At 41.4% G+C, this 16831-nt stretch overlaps 1 protein-coding gene across 1 annotated transcript; it reads left to right on the top strand.

The window, feature by feature from the left end:
* The first annotated feature begins 6290 nt into the window (after positions 1 to 6290).
* LOC4329519 (uncharacterized) lies at positions 6291 to 16567 on the top strand. The gene is made up of 14 exons (XM_015768155.3): positions 6291 to 6511; positions 6621 to 6880; positions 13679 to 13816; positions 13910 to 13991; positions 14153 to 14229; positions 14352 to 14458; positions 14759 to 14870; positions 14959 to 15075; positions 15167 to 15258; positions 15374 to 15440; positions 15531 to 15609; positions 15705 to 15796; positions 15893 to 16036; positions 16229 to 16567. Exons 2-14 carry the CDS (start codon positions 6686 to 6688, stop codon positions 16253 to 16255), a joined length of 1329 nt encoding a protein of 442 aa, XP_015623641.1. The 5' UTR covers positions 6291 to 6511; positions 6621 to 6685; the 3' UTR covers positions 16256 to 16567.
* Positions 16568 to 16831: the final 264 nt, after the last annotated feature.

Raw genomic sequence — 16831 nt, 5'->3', positions numbered from 1 at the left:
CCCAAACCCTAACCCGTATACTCCCTATCGGAGTTGGGGGGTATCGCCGGCGCTGGAGAAGAAGGGGAGCCCGCCGAAGTTGGATGAGAGAAGTAGATGCACGAATCTTGGCATGGATCTAATGGTTCAAAATCTGTAAGATTTCGTCCCCAAATTTCATTCAAAAGACATATAGCAATTCCGTTATAGAATTTATGTTTCGGTCGATTAAGGTTATGATGATTGGTTATGTTCAGAAGGCTAATATATGGCTGCGGCTGTTCAACCAAATGTTGTCTGGGTTGTTTTGGCGTTGTTGATGTTAGAGAAATATGTGGTGAAAAACACGTACGTATATAAAAACTTGGAAACTACCGTTATATAAAAAATTGACGTACGAGATTTTTACTCATGATGACGTGGATAGATGTTTATTTTATTTTATCGAAAGGTAATTTTCATGTTTGCGCTATGTATACGATTTCCACTACGTATTTTTTTCCCTTGACGTTGGCTGCCACCGAGCAGCCGTGTTTAGTTCCAAACTTTTTTTTCAAATTTTAGAATTTTTTCATCACATCAAAACTTTCTTACACACATAAACTTTTAACTTTTCAGTCACATCGTTTCAATTTTAACCAAACTTCCAATTTTAAGTTGGGGAAAAGGAAATGTTTGGATGTCACATCGGACGTTTGACCGGATGTCGGAAATGGGTTTTCGAACACAAATAAAAAAACTAATTTCAGAACTCGCCTGGAAACCGCGAGACGAATCTTTTGAGACTAATTAAGCCGTCATTAGCACATGTGGGTTACTGTAGCACTTATGGCTAATCACGGACTAATTAGGCTTAAAAGATTCGTTTCACGATTTCTCCCATAACTGTGAAATTAGTTTTTCTTTTTATCTATATTTAATGCTTCATGTATGTGTCTAAAGATTCGATGTGATGTTTTTGGGAAAAAATTTTGGGGAGCTAAACGGGCCCTTAGTATATGCGCATTGAGTGCAGAACCAATGCATATGCTTTGACTGTTTGATTAGTACTGCTAGTCATCTCTCTCAAATTAAAAAGAAAAGAAGGAAAGAAACAAAAGAGTGTAGAGAGGTACTAGTACTACTCCACTCGGTCCACTATGGCATACGGTCGAGGAGGTTAATTTCGTTGGCCAGTACTCGACCGGACCAGATCGCGATGGCAAGCACGCGCGGCGCGGTTGCACACGCAACGCAACAAAGCGACCGGAGTAAGCTAGTAGCTAGAGCTTAGCTTCACATGCAATGGCGTGCGGACGAAGTCGAAAGAGATCCAAGTGCCAGTTCTTTCCCTACACGATTTGTTGTATCTCGATATTCCGATGGCAGACGCACTGTTTTCCTTTTCTATTTGGAGGTTTCAACGCACCGTGTGCGTGCTTTGTTAGTTCACACTGAAGTTTAAAAATTTAATTGAAATTAAAACGATGTGACTGAAAAATTGTGTGTGTATAAAATATTTGATGTGATGAAAAGTTAGAAGTTTAGAAAAAAAAATTTTAGAACTAAACAGGACCCAAGAAAAAAAATGCATGGCCACTCAATCTGTCTTACTCCTAGGAGTTAGCCCAACCTTTTCCTCCCAATTTCACTCAACACATTGCTCCTCTTTCATCTAGTCTATTTTTCTCGGAGATATTTTTTTGTATCTCCAGCTAATGAAAGATCTTGAGTGGAATTATTTAAGTCTCCATAGTCTAGACACACACTTGTCACATCCCTTGTGGCCTAATCCAAATAATTGGGCTTGGCCCATATGCAGCCTACGACCACCAGGCTGGTTGCATGCATGCCTGGATTGGATCCAGGCCTACTGGCGATGGATAAGCCTAGATGGCCTCCTGCCTCGGATGGCCCCAACTCTGGCTCATCATTTTTATGGGCCGGAAAATCCTTTTCCCCGTAGATGGGCTGGTATGGAGGCCCACCGAAATAGGAACCAAAGGTTAGCGCAAAAAGTCTATGGAGATTCTCTCAAATACAGGTCCAATCAGATACGTATTCCTCAACCGCAAAACTGAATATATCGATCCCTCAACTATTAAGGCTCTATTCGATACTGGAGGTTCCCATCCGGATGCGCATGGAAAACGGAGCGATACATTAGCGTGTGATTAATTAAGTATTAGCTTTTTTTTTAAAAAAAATGGATCAATATGATTTTTTAAGCAACTTTCGTATAAAAACATTTTACAAAAAGCACACCGTTTAGCAGTTTGAGAAGCGTGCGCACGGAAAATAAGGCGGAGGGGGCTGGGAACTAGAACTAATGAACACAGCCTGAAACTGATAGAAAATGACTCCCTCGACTCCTTTGAAAATAGTTTTCACTAATGTAGCTCGTTGACTTAGTCCAACCGGTCGAGTTAGTATGTAGGACATACATGTCAGCTTCTCCTCCTTCTTTCTTTTCTCTTACTTTTCTCCTCCTTTCTTCCTCTCTTTTCCCCAAAATGAGCAGAGGGGCACATGTGACGAGCTCGAATTAGAGGACGACGGTCGATAGATTGAAGGACGGAGCTAGGAAGAATGGGCTAGGAGCAAGGCGCAGTGTGGCTAGCGACGGTGGCGGCGCCTGGATGAACTTATCGTTGGGGTCAGTCTCGGTGCGCTTGCTCTTTATTGCGGGCGCGTTTATTGGCTCCGATGTGATGAAATATAGCAACCAATGTGGTGGCTAGATCTGGGTGGAGCGGGCCTCGACTATGCCACGACCACCATTGCAACGAGTCCACAACCTCCTTCCTCTTTGCTGCTAGCTGATGAGTCCATGCTACCTTGAGTTCCCACCTCTGCTCTTTTCCATGGACGTCACTGGGCGCTGGCCCTGCTGCCCGTCTCCCGTCCTTAGGGATGTCACCTTATTGGGCGCTTTCCTCTACCTGGGTTTGGACGCCAATGCCTTCCTAGCACCGACTCCAAGTTCGATGACCTCGTGCCGCCCAACCAACTAGTGGAGGAGGAAGGAGGGAGGAAGGAAAAAGAAGGGATGGAGAGGGAGGATGACATGTGGGCTCCACCTTGTGACTGACATTGTGGTGTCCACTTATTTATTTTTTGGTGAAATTACCGATGATATTTGAGTCCCATTTAGCTTTTTTTCCCCTGATAGTGATTCACGTAAGTTCTGCGTTGATGAAAACTTGGTCAATGTGCCACGTGGACACCACATCAACGAAAACCACGCTTAAAACAACCAAGAGATTTTTTTTGCACGGTTTTAAAAGTTGGAGGAGTTGATTTACATTGTTTGGTGGTTGAAGGTATCAGCTCCGACCTGTTGACCTATATAAGAGGGAGTCACATTGGACTTTTTCCAAGATTAGCGAATTGGGCGGGAGGGAGGTTCATGGTGAGCTGAAACATAAGCAAGGAGGAGCCCATCTCCTAAGGAGTAAGGACAGTATTACCTATATTCGTCACACATTGTTAATAGTGAAATTTGGTAAGCTCAAAGTTACCATCGGTTTAGAGTCAGTATCGGCTTCAAAGTTCTAGAATCAGCCGATGGGAGTCAAGTCGCCACGTGTCGTGTTCTTGGTGGAGTCGGATCAATCAAAGGAAGTTTATCTAGAAGAGTTCGAGTTCAAGAAGGATGCGACATGACAGTTATCTATTAATTATGCATAGTTTGTTAGTTTCCTTTTATCTTTAGGAAAGTGTGTTTAGTGTCCGATAAGGACTTTATCTTTTCCTTTTTAGTTTCTTTCTTATCCGACAAGGACTAGTGTCTCCCTATGGGTATAAATATGTACACCCGGGGTCATTGTAATCAATCTCCACGATCAATACAATTCGGCGCATCGCCACCTTTTACCTTTTTTACTTTATTTTATCGTCTGGCGGAACTTGGCACCTAACGCGGGGCTGCATCGTCTTCGATCTCTGGCGAAGGGGTAAGTCCAATGTTCCGTCGGCCCAGGCAATTGTCTCATTTACATCGGCGTCGTTCAAGGCTGCATCAGTACATTCGACCTCTTGGATTGCTCTGGTTTGGATGATATATTTGCCTACCTATTTATCATGTCTCTGTTAATCTAGTCTTAGCATATCAATTTAGCTCTATCGGCTGTCTCTCGCTTTAGGGTTTCTGCCGGTATCGGCTAAATCGCGTTGCTAAATTAGATTAGCCTAGGCATCTAGCACCCTGAAAATCAGTCGAAGGTTTGATTGTCTAGGTATTATGTTTCTTTTCATACTTAGTGCTGCACTAGTTAAGTTTGATCTACTAAGTCGTGCTTAGAACCATAATCTCTAGCCTGCTTATTGATTGCCAATAAGGGTTTCATCGGGGTTTCAGCCGGTGAGTTATCTGGACGTTGCATCGGCTCATAAGGATTGCATATACATATAAGTTGGATTTAGCCGATGACAACAAAGGCTTCACTGTTTAATCTAATCTTGTGGATTTCATGACATCGGACCTCCAGCCGATGTGTGCTTTGATCTTTGGATCGATGCTTATTTATCATATCATTGCTAGCCGATTGGTTTATACTGGATTATATTGTTATTTCATTACATGGTCATCAGCCGATTGCATTTATATCATTATCTACATTGGATATATAGCCGATTGTTTAAACCCTATCGCTATCGGCTGGTATCGGCATTAGCTATTATTGGCTATCGACTGGAACTACTCCATCGGCTTGTCAGCCGATCGGCTGTTTTGATATACTATTTGTATATCTTGTCAGTTGCAGGATCAAACTGACTGGCACGCCCGTATCTCGTCAATATTTGGACCTGCACAGGAGCTAAGCAGATCTCCCAGGCCGGTGCGTTCGATTTTTTCGTCAACACACATATAATTTTTACACATTGTTTTTAATTATTATATGTGTTTTGTATTTATTACTAACATGTTTCCAAAGTTGATGTAACTACACATTGGAGTAGATAAAATTACACACACATGACTTGTGATACGAGAGAACACTCTCTGAACATCATCTCCATAAATATCTTGGTTTGTCACGCGAAAACTGTCCATGCGAGAATAATTTGGGTGCGCTATATTCCTCAGATTCCACAGGCATATTAGAGCGCAAATGATAGGGGCCAAATCACAACTTTGATACCGTGTCACCTCCATAACCACACTCTTCGCTCGTGACCAGAGGCGACGAACGTATCGAAAACTAGCGTGTCGCATACAAACCGCAATGCTCGGGGCGAAATACTGATGTCCATGCATGACAAAAGTAAGTAGTATCTTCTTCCCTTTTTAATTGGGAAATATGGTGTCACCGTGGCTAAAGCAGCATCCGATTCATGTTGACATTTTATAGAGTTTTTGACAGCTGGAGAATTTTTTTTAAGAAGCTGCAACTGTCATAAACTTCTCAAATAATCTAGATTTTCATTTACATTTTGATAAATTGTAATTGTAGAATTCAGAAAATGAACTGGAAGCTAGAATATGGGTTTCGCTTCTCTAAATTCTCACTAGCTGTTTCTCAGAATCTTAGCTCTCAAAAAAGACTTTTGTCACGTTTCTTCTCATCTTACACAGAAGGCACGGCAGAGTAGTGAGGCGGAGCAGACCCAGAGCAAGTAAAGCCAACAGTACAATTCGGAGGGCACTAATAAAAAGGGCATCACGGAAAGACAGTGGCTAATACGCAGCAAAACGGTATGATGGCGCGAGTTCGCAGCGAGCAAGCAAGCGAGCGAGCGATGCGATGGCAACACACCCCTTTTTGCTACCACAAATACTGAAACGAACAACGAGAGTGAGAAGAATTGGTTCTTTCTCTGGACACACGATTAACTACGTACGATTTATTATACATCTTAGTTTTTTATAAAAAATATATTTCTTATTTATTTTATTATGGTTTATTTTAAGTCTGATTTATATGTTTATATAACTTTTTTAACAAAACGATTGGTCAAATCTACGTAAAAAATATTACTTAACTAGGTAAGTGTGCGCGTATTATGAGCGTTGTATCTGTACCGTGTTTCTAAAAAAATATATCAATATAGGATCATAGTAGTACTATATAAGACAAATCTTATAACTACGAACTTAGACATCATAGTAGTAGAATATATCTTATCTAAGATGATCAAATGACATTCTATTCTAATATTATGAATCTGTACATCGTGATTCTATTTTGGAATCTAGACATAGTAGATGGAGGAAGTAATATTAAGAAGGGTCCCTAATAAGAACATGAGAAATTAAGAAGTGCTAAGACAAGAAGACGAATAGTATAACAGAGAGAAGAGCGGGCCAGTAGTAACCACTATATATACCACCATCAGCTCGGTCTAGCTGCGTGCAGCCGAAACCGAAAGGCGTCTACAACGGCGGCAAATCTAGACTAATCCCCCAGTTCATCCCATCTCCCAACAAGCGCACCAGATAAATTGAGAGGATAATATCACAATAGTTTTTCATCAGGAGAGTCGGTTACATTTGGGGAGCGAGCCGGCCGGATCAGAGTCCGGGAGGAAGACGACCCAGTAGCCGGATCAGGTAAAGGCAACCGATCGAAACGATCCGAGTCCGTTCGCTTCTCGGTTCTCCGCATCATCTCGGTCGATCGTAAACTGACGCGCGCGCGCGATGGATGGGAGTAATGCAGGGGCATTGCCCGGCGGCGCGTCGGCGGCGTGGTCGTGCAGGCAGAGGAGGACGGCGGCGGGCGCCATGGGCGGGTACGAGCTCGTCAGGAGCGACGACGCCGCGGCGGCCGGCCCGCCAGATCTCGAGCTCGGCGGCAGCGGCAGCTGCAACGGCGGCGGCGTCTCGGCCAAGTCCCGGCCTCCGTCATCGCCGCCGTCGCAGGGCGGCGCGCGGCAGCGGCTCGTCTCCCTCGACGTCTTCCGCGGGATCACCGTGCTGGTACGTACACCACAAACACAAATCCCCAGCCGAGAACATATTTGTTTTCCTTTCGCTGTTTGATTTGATTCGGCGCTCGATCGATCGCATTGGCGTTCGCTGCGCTTTCCCTGTCCATCTCCACGATCGATTGCGCGCGGCCAACCAAATCGATCCGTGATCCGTGAACTGTCTCGCGCGTGTGCCCCCATGATTCCTCTCTGTTGCTGCCCTCCACCTCCGGCTAATTTCGTTTTCTTCCCTCCTTCCATGATGATCTACTGATCGACACAGTGTGCATGAACTGAGCTTTTTTTTTGGTTGTTGTGTTGCCTTGTGCATGAACTTTTCTCTTTTTTTTCCTTGGTTGTTAGTTGTTGTTTCTCTTTGTTTTCCACTAGAAGTGATAATAGCTAGCTTTGCCTCCAAAAAAGAGGAGTCAAGACCAAGTCTTAGGAAGTTTGATTAAATATAGCTAGTAATAGTCATGAACTAGAGACCAGTGGCCCTGAAGAAACTAAGGTGAGGTATCCTAGTCAGGGGTCAATTTGGCCACAGAAAATAACCAGTGCTGGCTGCTTAAACTAATCCATCATCACAGCACTGATTTTCCCTCCAATATGGAAACGTGACATATATATATATATATACATGCATACTCATAGGACCATCTAGCAACACATCATTTACTAATAAATAGCACTATAGTTTCTTTTCCATCATTTAATAAGAGAAACTATTGTTTTTTACTCAACCCTTGATAAATAATTAACCTAGAACGATAATATTTGTGAGACGGACGGAGCAGCGGAAATCGGCCAAATGTCCTTAAACAGACGGGGTTTAGTGAAGAGGAACTCACGGAGATTTTCTGATTGTGTACAATTGCTTGTTACTCCCTCCGTTTCATAATATAAGACTTTATAGGATTGTTCACATTCATATAAATGTTAATGAATCTAGTCACACACATATGTCTAGATTCATTAACATATATATGAATGTGGCCAATGTTAGAAAGTCTTATATTATGAAATAGAGAAAGTACTGTAGTTTAGTGGAGCAAAGACGGCATGCATGCACGGACATTTTTCTGTACCAGCACAGCATACTCCCTCCGTCCCAAAAAAAAAGACAAACCTTGGTTTTCATGTCCAACGTTTGACCATCCGTTTTATTTGAAAAAATTATAAAAAAATTAAAAATACAAGTCACGCATAAAATATTAATCATGTTTTATCATCTAACAACAATAAAAATACGAATTATAAAAAAATTTCATAAAGACGGACAATCAAAGTTAGACACAGAAACCCAGGGTTTGTCTTTTTTTTTTGGGACGGAGGGAGTACATGCTTGCAAGATCACTATAATTAGCCATTTATATTTAGTATAGTACGTACTGCAAGACTGCAACTGCAGCGTTAACGCTCCCACGGATCGTCCTCTCTTTGTCTTTGTTTATTTAGATTTGAGGTAAGTACACAGCAGCCAATTAATCTCCCCGTGTCCAAAGGACTGTGTACCCGTGGCTAGCTGGTGCCTGCCTGCCTCTCGTTCGTAGGGCCATATGCGAGCTCGAATATATTGTCATATAGGACAAACATGTATGATCAGTGGAGGAAAGGAAGGGAATAATGTCGTATTCCTTTAATTTAGGTATGATCAGGGGAGGAAAGGAGAAGGGAATAATTTAGTATTCCTTTTAGGCTTGACTTTGTGTTTAATTATTTCTTCTCTGTTAATTTGCATCTTTACTACCTCCATCCCTAAATATATGAAAAAGAACAGAGGGAGTACAAATATCAAAAGCCGCAATCGTGCATTAATATCTCCATGGATCAATCTTCTTGAGCCAACCTGGATCAGATCGGAATACACCCCTTCTAATGAGCACGAGCTTAATTACCAGCTCATTATAGGCAGCAATCGCGCATTAACTGTAGATGAAGGCAATGCAGCTAGCCACTATGGATGTCCACTTCGGTGAGGTGACGTAAGCGTTCCGCGTGCACGTACCTTGAGTTGCAAACTTGCAAATTATAATTTGCAATTAGAGTCATTCTGCACCACGAGAACTGGTTTATGTTGCTGTGTTGGGGGGAAGGTATTAGGTCGGTTCTAGTTCACCAATCCATATGCCAACCACTGCCAATTATGCCAGAGCATGAACCTTTCAAAATCAAATTGACTGTTCTGTACAGAGGCCACTAGGCCAGCCACCTGAGAGAGTAGGAGGTACCCCTTTGTTAGGCCTTTTTTTTTTTTTTGAAATCACCTTTGTTAGGCTTTGGTTTACAACTAGATATGGCTCTCACTAACTGCGAGTTATTCGATAGTGCTGATTCATAATTCATTTCCTCCTACGAAAAGCGATATAGCTTGTTAGTGCATAACAAATTAAGTACTATAAGTTAAAAATTTTACAAGTAGATTAATTTGATTTAAAAATTACTTTTCTATAGTTTTTCAAGCAAAAATTATATCGTTTAACAATTCGAGAAGTGCGTGCATAAAAGAAAGGTAATGTCCAATGTATCCTACAGGGAGAAACCAAATAATCACGTGTGATTTGACAATTTCAACTACTGATAGATATGGGCCCTGTTTAGTTCGGAGGGATAATTATTAAAAGGCCTAACAAAGGAGTATTAAATGTATCTTGCTATTTAGAAGTATTAAATGTTTTTTAGATAATAGATTAAACTGGCCTCTACATAGGAGTATTAAATGTAGATATTGACAAAACATATTCCATAACCCTTGGGCTAATTCGCAAGATGAAACTAATGAGGTATATTAATCCATTATTAGCGGATGATTACGGTAGCAAATCATGGATTAATTAGGCTCATTAGATTCGTCTCGCAAATTAGCCCAAGGGTTGTGGAATGGGTTTTGTCAGTAATTTATACGTTTAATACTTTTAAATAGAGGGCTGCCCTCTAGATCTAAACAGAGCTATGGTAGAGGCACTACTCACAATAATCGAATTTAGGCCCACATTGGCAAATCTTCTGATTTGAATTCCTGTGGTAGCTGAACGAAATTCCAACTTATCATGCGCTCGATCGGAATTCGTGGGACAAAGGAATCGTGCAGCGAAACAAACAAGAAGGAATATCTCAGGGAGGCACATATTCTTTCTCGGCGTCGCATGGCATGCACCTGATCATCACGCGGGCTGGCCGACCGGATCGACGAGCGGCGCGCGCACCGGCCTTTCGCCGGCGGGCAGATGCAATTTCGTCGTCGCCCTTTACACGTGCGGCCGCCATGTGTGTCGCTCCGTCTCGCCGGTCGGTGCAGTCACGTAACGAATATATATAAATGTAGATAGCAACAGCTTTAGCTTTTATTACCTTCATGGCCTGTATTTGACAAATGGATTATGCGAGATATGGAATAGAAAAATAAAAATGAACGTATCGTTTAGATAAAATTAGGTGGACAAAAAAATGGATAGGTACGATTGTATATATTAGGATATATCCATTTTCAATCCCATTTGCCAAACAGCTTAAAACGTATCGAAAAAGAAAAAAAAACTGAAGATATTAGTTTACATTGCTGCGGTCGCTGAATAAAAGATCGTCCTTTAAACAGGTTCAGAGCATCATCAACAGATACCTAATATATCCCTCAATTTCAAAATTTTGTTTTTTTTTCCTTTTAGGAAATTGTCTCCAATAGTTTCCTGGTTAGATTCAAAAAAATTTGAAATCCCCTTTTCTATCCTTCTTGCTCTCCATGAGTGAAGGAGTGTTCTGGCTCCCAATAAACATGAGAGGAGGGAGAGAGAGGATGACACGTGGAGAATCCCTTCGCAAGAAAGAGGACGATCGTTCACCAGAGGTGAAAGCAATTTCTGTTTCTGTTAGTAGCTACTACCTTTTATTATTGAAGTAATTTTTTTTATATCTATTGTAGTGAGGAATCTATTCACACTTAAAAAAAATCTAATTAGCAATTTTAAAACAGAATTTTGAGGACAAATTTTTAGGCACCTGCGAGTGATTCTGTGAGTGATGCTTAGTAGCTTATGTTTGACTGGATCGAGCTCGCGCGGCGGGACCATTTGTCACGCAGCCGTCGCTGCATCAGCTTCACGATTGCTGCAGCCTGATTGCTCTATTTGGTCTTCTTTCTCTCTCTCTCTCTCTCTAACATTGCTTCGGTTTTGCTTTGCTTTTCTTGGCCGACAAGCGCGGCAAGCGGACGAGGCCTCCACACCGGCCAAAAGCTACCCCGGTTGCAGCATGTTTATGTACACGTCTTAGACAAGACATCTCCCTTACAAAATGGTTTCTTAGCCTAGAAGAGCTCCGGATCACAACCCTTTTTGCATTGCATATAGAAGACCCCTTTTTATGGTTCTTGAAAAAGTACTCTAAGTTATCTCAGTATTTTTTTATATTAAAATATTTCTGATACATCTCGTACCATTAAAAATGTGATCTCTCTCTCTCTGTCTCTCTCTCTCTAATTAAGCATCGTAAAAAGTCTTTCAATCTTGACCCGCAGCCAGATGAAAAACCGGTTATCCCTAGCGACTTTATGCAACATTGGTAACTGCATGACCATAAGATACTCAATAATTAAATAAATTAAAGGGGATGCAACGTATGGGGTTAAGAATCTTATCATCAGTAGATCTGCTTTTTCTCTGTTGCTTCCTTGGATCAAAGCTATAAGCATTGGTATTTTCTGAGGTTTGTGGCTTGGAGCCAAATGGGCATCGCACCAGCAACTTGATCCTGCTGGGGCATGACGTGCGTGATGTGGCCGGTTCATAATTAACACGGCTTTAACAGAAAGCTCTTCCCTTAATTATTTGTGAGATGACCATTGCTGTGAGGCGCATTGCGACACCTCCTCTTTTTTTGGCTTTTGCTGTACTGATTGCTTCTTTTGTTCTTGATGACTGTCGTGTCAAGCACCGAGAGATCGAATGGGTTATCTATGTCGTGTTGCCTTTGCTAAACTGTAGCTAGACACGAAACGGAAGACACCTGGTCACCAAAAGAGTATTTGATCTGCTAAGTGCAATCTGATTCCCTGAATTTCGAGTCCATGGACATTAGGTCCAGTAACCTGTCACACATGCAGTCAAGAACCACCAACTTTATTTGATCTAAAATGCATCTTATCCTGTCCATTTTGCCATTGCACTCCCGTGGCTGTGAAGATGTCAAATATATATAATGTTTTAGTAGAAGAATCAAATGCTACTAGCACTAGTGCCCAAGATGTCAAACTCAACGAATAAAAGGAAAAGAAGAAAAGACACCCAAAAATCTAGGATGTGTGCTGCATCCATGAGAACTGGTAAGCTGCTGCACGTTGCAGACATTAGCCGACTGGAAGACGTTAACACCCCAACTACGATTTCAATGCAGCCTGTCTCTTAGACCTGGTTCTACAATCAATACTCCCCAAATAAATTGCGAAATTGACAGCCAATTTAATGGCAAGCCTAGCTAAGCAATCAATTTATACATGTGTCTGGGCAGTACACTAGTACCAGTACAGTACTGTACCTCCTGTTCCAGCTTTGGGTATTTGTCAGCTGCAGTGGCCTGCGTCGACGACTCGAGGTCAAATAAACGCGCTGAATGGGCAAAGGCCTCAAGGAGAAGAAAACTTCAGAAAAAAGCGAGTGTAAAAAAGCGACACTTCCTGTGTCGTGCTTGCTGGAGCTGAGACAGGAGGAAGACCTGTAACCACACGGCTGAGTCAAGATTAGCTTGAAAATTACTGATGGATACTTGTACGGCTAGGTACATTTGCTGACCCCTGCACACGGTTTCCGTCCCGTCCCAGTCTCTGAACTTTCAGCTGCGCCTTGGCTTTCACCTTCATCGTCCTTTCAATGGCTGTGAAAAATCTTTGCTTGGTTTGGAAGAGTCAGTGACGGTTTTGGTCAGAAGGTTGGCTTCAAAGACATCATCATACATATGGTCACCGAAAAGTGACATGAAATTATCTCGCCAAACAGATGTTGAGCAAATCCTTCAGTGCTCACCTTCAAGAACCGGCTTCTCTGCCGGTTGGTGAAGCTGTTTACAGTGGCTACAAATTCATCTCTGATTTATCTGGAAAAAACCCGTTTCGAATTTCGCCTTGATTTTATCAATGGCAAGAACTGGTCGCTCTGGTGCTCATGTCATTTTCGCTCTGGTCGATGGCCAGGGCAGAGGGGCCTGAATGAACCAGGCCGGGAATCCAAGAACGTCTCTGCCGGGCAGTGCTGGTCCGTAGTCCGTCCAGTGACAAAATACTGAAAATATTCGTGTGGCTCTTCCAGGTAAAATAGCGGTGAAAACTGGGGCCTGGCCATGGAATCCGATGCCGTCCTGGACATGTCGCCATCGGCATCGCTTGATTCGCTTCGCTCCTTTGGTTTGAGATTGCGTTGGGACTTTGGGAGTTGTGTATTTTCAAAACGTTTCATTTCTGTTTATAAGGAAGATTGAATTTTAACTTGCATGTTTGTGGATTGATACATTACATATTGATCTATCTTATTCATATTTTTTTATTTTTTTTTTAAATCATTTAGATGACATGCAATAAACGGTTGGATATCCACTCGAGCTGTTAAAACAGTTTCCCGCTCTTCTAATCACACACACAACATTATCTAAAAAAATCACACACACAAAAATCACTGGACTGTAAATTGTTATCACGGAAGCATTGATAGCTAATCACTTACGATCGTGGTGTTGTACAAGGGGGAATTTTTTTAAATGAATTTAAGAAATGTGTTTTTTTCTTGTAAGGTATAACATCCCATGATTATTTTGCCTGATGCAGCTTATGATCATTGTCGATGATGCTGGAGCTTTTCTCCCAGCACTGAACCACTCTCCATGGGACGGCGTAACCATTGCAGATTTCGTCATGCCATTCTTCCTTTTCATGGTTGGGATCTCTCTAACGCTCGCGTACAAGGTATGAACCACTGACGTCAGTGACGTGGTCAATGTCGTAATGTTTTTCTTCTTCTGAGCCGAAACTAGATCGTAATTGTGCTACTTTGTGCAGAGGGTGCCGGACAAATTGGAGGCTACTAAGAAGGCTGTACTACGTGCCCTCAAGTTGTTCTGCCTTGGCCTTGTTCTCCAAGGTATTAAATGATAGTGCATTTATTTTAAATGGGAAAAAAAAGGAAAATTGGAGAAATGATCTTTGCATTGCCATGAAGAGATCAACTTTGGCTTTATATTCTTCTGGTTACAAATACTATGTTTTTCTTCTTCACAAATATTATGTTTTTCATCTTTACAGGCGGTTTTTTCCATGGTGTCCGCAGTCTCACTTTTGGTGTTGATATTACAAAAATACGGTTGATGGGTATACTTCAGGTATATCTCTCTGGACTATCCAGGATATATATTTTGTATCTAACAGTATATCTACTTCTGTTTTGTCTGACAAGTGACAAAGAAAAACCCAAGTCATTTTGGATAATTTTATGATGTTGTAGAGAATTGCTATAGCTTATCTTTTGGCTGCAATCTGTGAAATTTGGCTCAAGGGAGATGATGATGTAGATTGTGGACTCGATGTGATACGGAGATACCGTTACCAATTGTGAGTTCGAATCATCCACATTATAAGTGTTTGCCCATGACTAATACTGGTTATAACAATACATAAATCAATATTACCAGGTCATAGATCATTGACCAAGTTAGCTGTGCTCTAGTTTATTTTCTTGTGATATTGACCTGACATTCCTTTCTTCTACTCCTAAATCCTGACTAGTAGTACTTGTTGTACTTGTTCAGTTGCTCTAGTAGTAACTAAGAGAGAACAGCTTACATACAGTATATGTGGTTTTTTAGTACTAGTATTCCTAAATCCTGACATTGTTATTCATTGTTCTGCTAGGGTTGTAGCATTGCTCCTGTCAACCATGTATACTGTTATTTTAAACGGTGTCTACGTTCCAGACTGGGAATACCAGATATCAGGTCCTGGTTCCACAGAGAAATCATTCTCTGTAAGTGTTACTGCTCTTCGGTCTTCTGCTTAACATATTCAGTACACTCTGCAAAGCATAGAGCTTCATGTTTCATTGGATTTATCAGGTGAGATGTGGAGTAAGAGGAGACACTGGTCCAGCTTGCAATGCCGTTGGAATGCTTGACCGTACAATCTTGGGGATCGATCATCTCTACAGACGACCGGTTTATGCGCGTACAAAGGTACTATAGTATGATGCAAGGTCTGTCAGAGAATTGTTTCTTTCTTCCTATTTTCAATTTTTCAATCTATGTTTTGCTTTTCTTGTTGCAGCAATGTAGTATAAACTATCCGCAAAATGGGCCCCTTCCACCTGATGCTCCATCATGGTGTCAGGCTCCATTTGATCCTGAAGGCCTCCTCAGGTCAGTTCACTAACCATTCATCATCATTGCCTGAAAGCTCATCTTGGAATGCCAGCTCTTCCAAGTGCTTGTTTACTGTAAATTCTGACAAGTCTGTTTTTTGTTCGTTTATCAGCTCTGTTATGGCAATTGTCACATGCTTGATTGGGCTGCAGTTTGGACATATAATTATACATTTTGAGGTATAACACTTGTTTTGTGACTACATCTGTATATTTCTTATCATAGAGGAAATATTCTCAATTTATGTTCTTTTTTAAATTGATCTGTAGAAACACAAGGGAAGGATAATAAATTGGCTAATTCCTTCCTTCAGCATGTTAGCACTGGCCTTCTCAATGGACTTCATTGGTAAGAGCTTACTAGACAGTAACCTGCATCATGTACCTTCTTCCTAAATCCTAATAACATGAGATTGATCAGAACATTCCATGATTCTTTTTCAGGGATTCGTATGAACAAGCCGCTGTACACGATAAGTTACGCCTTGGCTACCTCTGGTGCTGCAGGGCTTCTTTTTGCTGGGATCTACACACTGGTTAGTCCTCTGAATTAGACCCAAGAAAACATATGCGAATGCCATGCAACCTGTCACTATTTCTGAACATTGGAAAAAACCCTGTGAAACCTTCAGGTGGACGTGTATGGATTCAGGAAACTTACCATCCCCATGGAGTGGATGGGTAAGCACGCGCTGATGATCTACGTGCTAGTGGCATGCAACATCCTGCCCATTTTCATCCATGGTTTCTATTGGAGGGAGCCCAAGAACAACCTTGTAAGTTGCTTATCAAACCTCGCTTAGCTGAAGATTTCAGACTTTCATCATCTCAAAAAGAAAATAATAATAATAATAATAATAGATAAATAAAATTCAGGGTTTTTTTTTGAAAGAAGAAAGATTCCATACTTTCAGATAAGTGAAAGTCATTCTTTGATGCACCTGACATTTTTTTTTCTTTGTAAACAGTTGAAGTTCATCGGAGTTGGGGCATGAAGCTTGTTCGTCTGCGCAACAGTACTTAGGCCATAGATAATTTCCTAGATAATTAGACATCCGTATATAAGATTATTTGGATGGCCAGGATATGGAGATAAAAAATGTTCAGGCCGTGTTATTTTTTCTACGTGGTTAGAGAACGGCAATGTTCAGCTTCTGACACTACTGAACAATGGTCGTTGCCACATGCCAGAGCGTATCCTCCCTGAGCTCTTCTGTATATATCAATATATGTTGAGGAGGCTCTTGTATATGATTGACGCGCTCTGTGATTCAGATGAATATATATAGTACATATTCTGACGGATACTCAAGCAACTCTACCAGCATTGCGAACAGCATAAAAAAAATCAAGCATTTACCCGTTTTTAAATACTGCCAATCTCTTAAAAAAAACATACTGCCAATTAACACTATTAATTTTCCAACTTGGACCGTTTCTCTTTTCTGCAAAAAGAAAAAAAAAAGAAAACAAAACTTGCATTCATCGTAGTCTAATCCATTAAGCGCATTCAAGCGTAATTATATGAACAAAATTGAACTGAAGTAGTCAGTGCTGTGTTATTTGAGAAC

This window comes from Oryza sativa, chromosome 2 (genome assembly GCF_034140825.1).
Source record: "Oryza sativa Japonica Group chromosome 2, ASM3414082v1".
Lineage (NCBI taxonomy): Eukaryota > Viridiplantae > Streptophyta > Magnoliopsida > Poales > Poaceae > Oryza > Oryza sativa.
The sequence above is the reverse complement of the archived record's forward strand: the minus strand, read 5'-3'. Positions and strand labels throughout refer to the sequence as shown.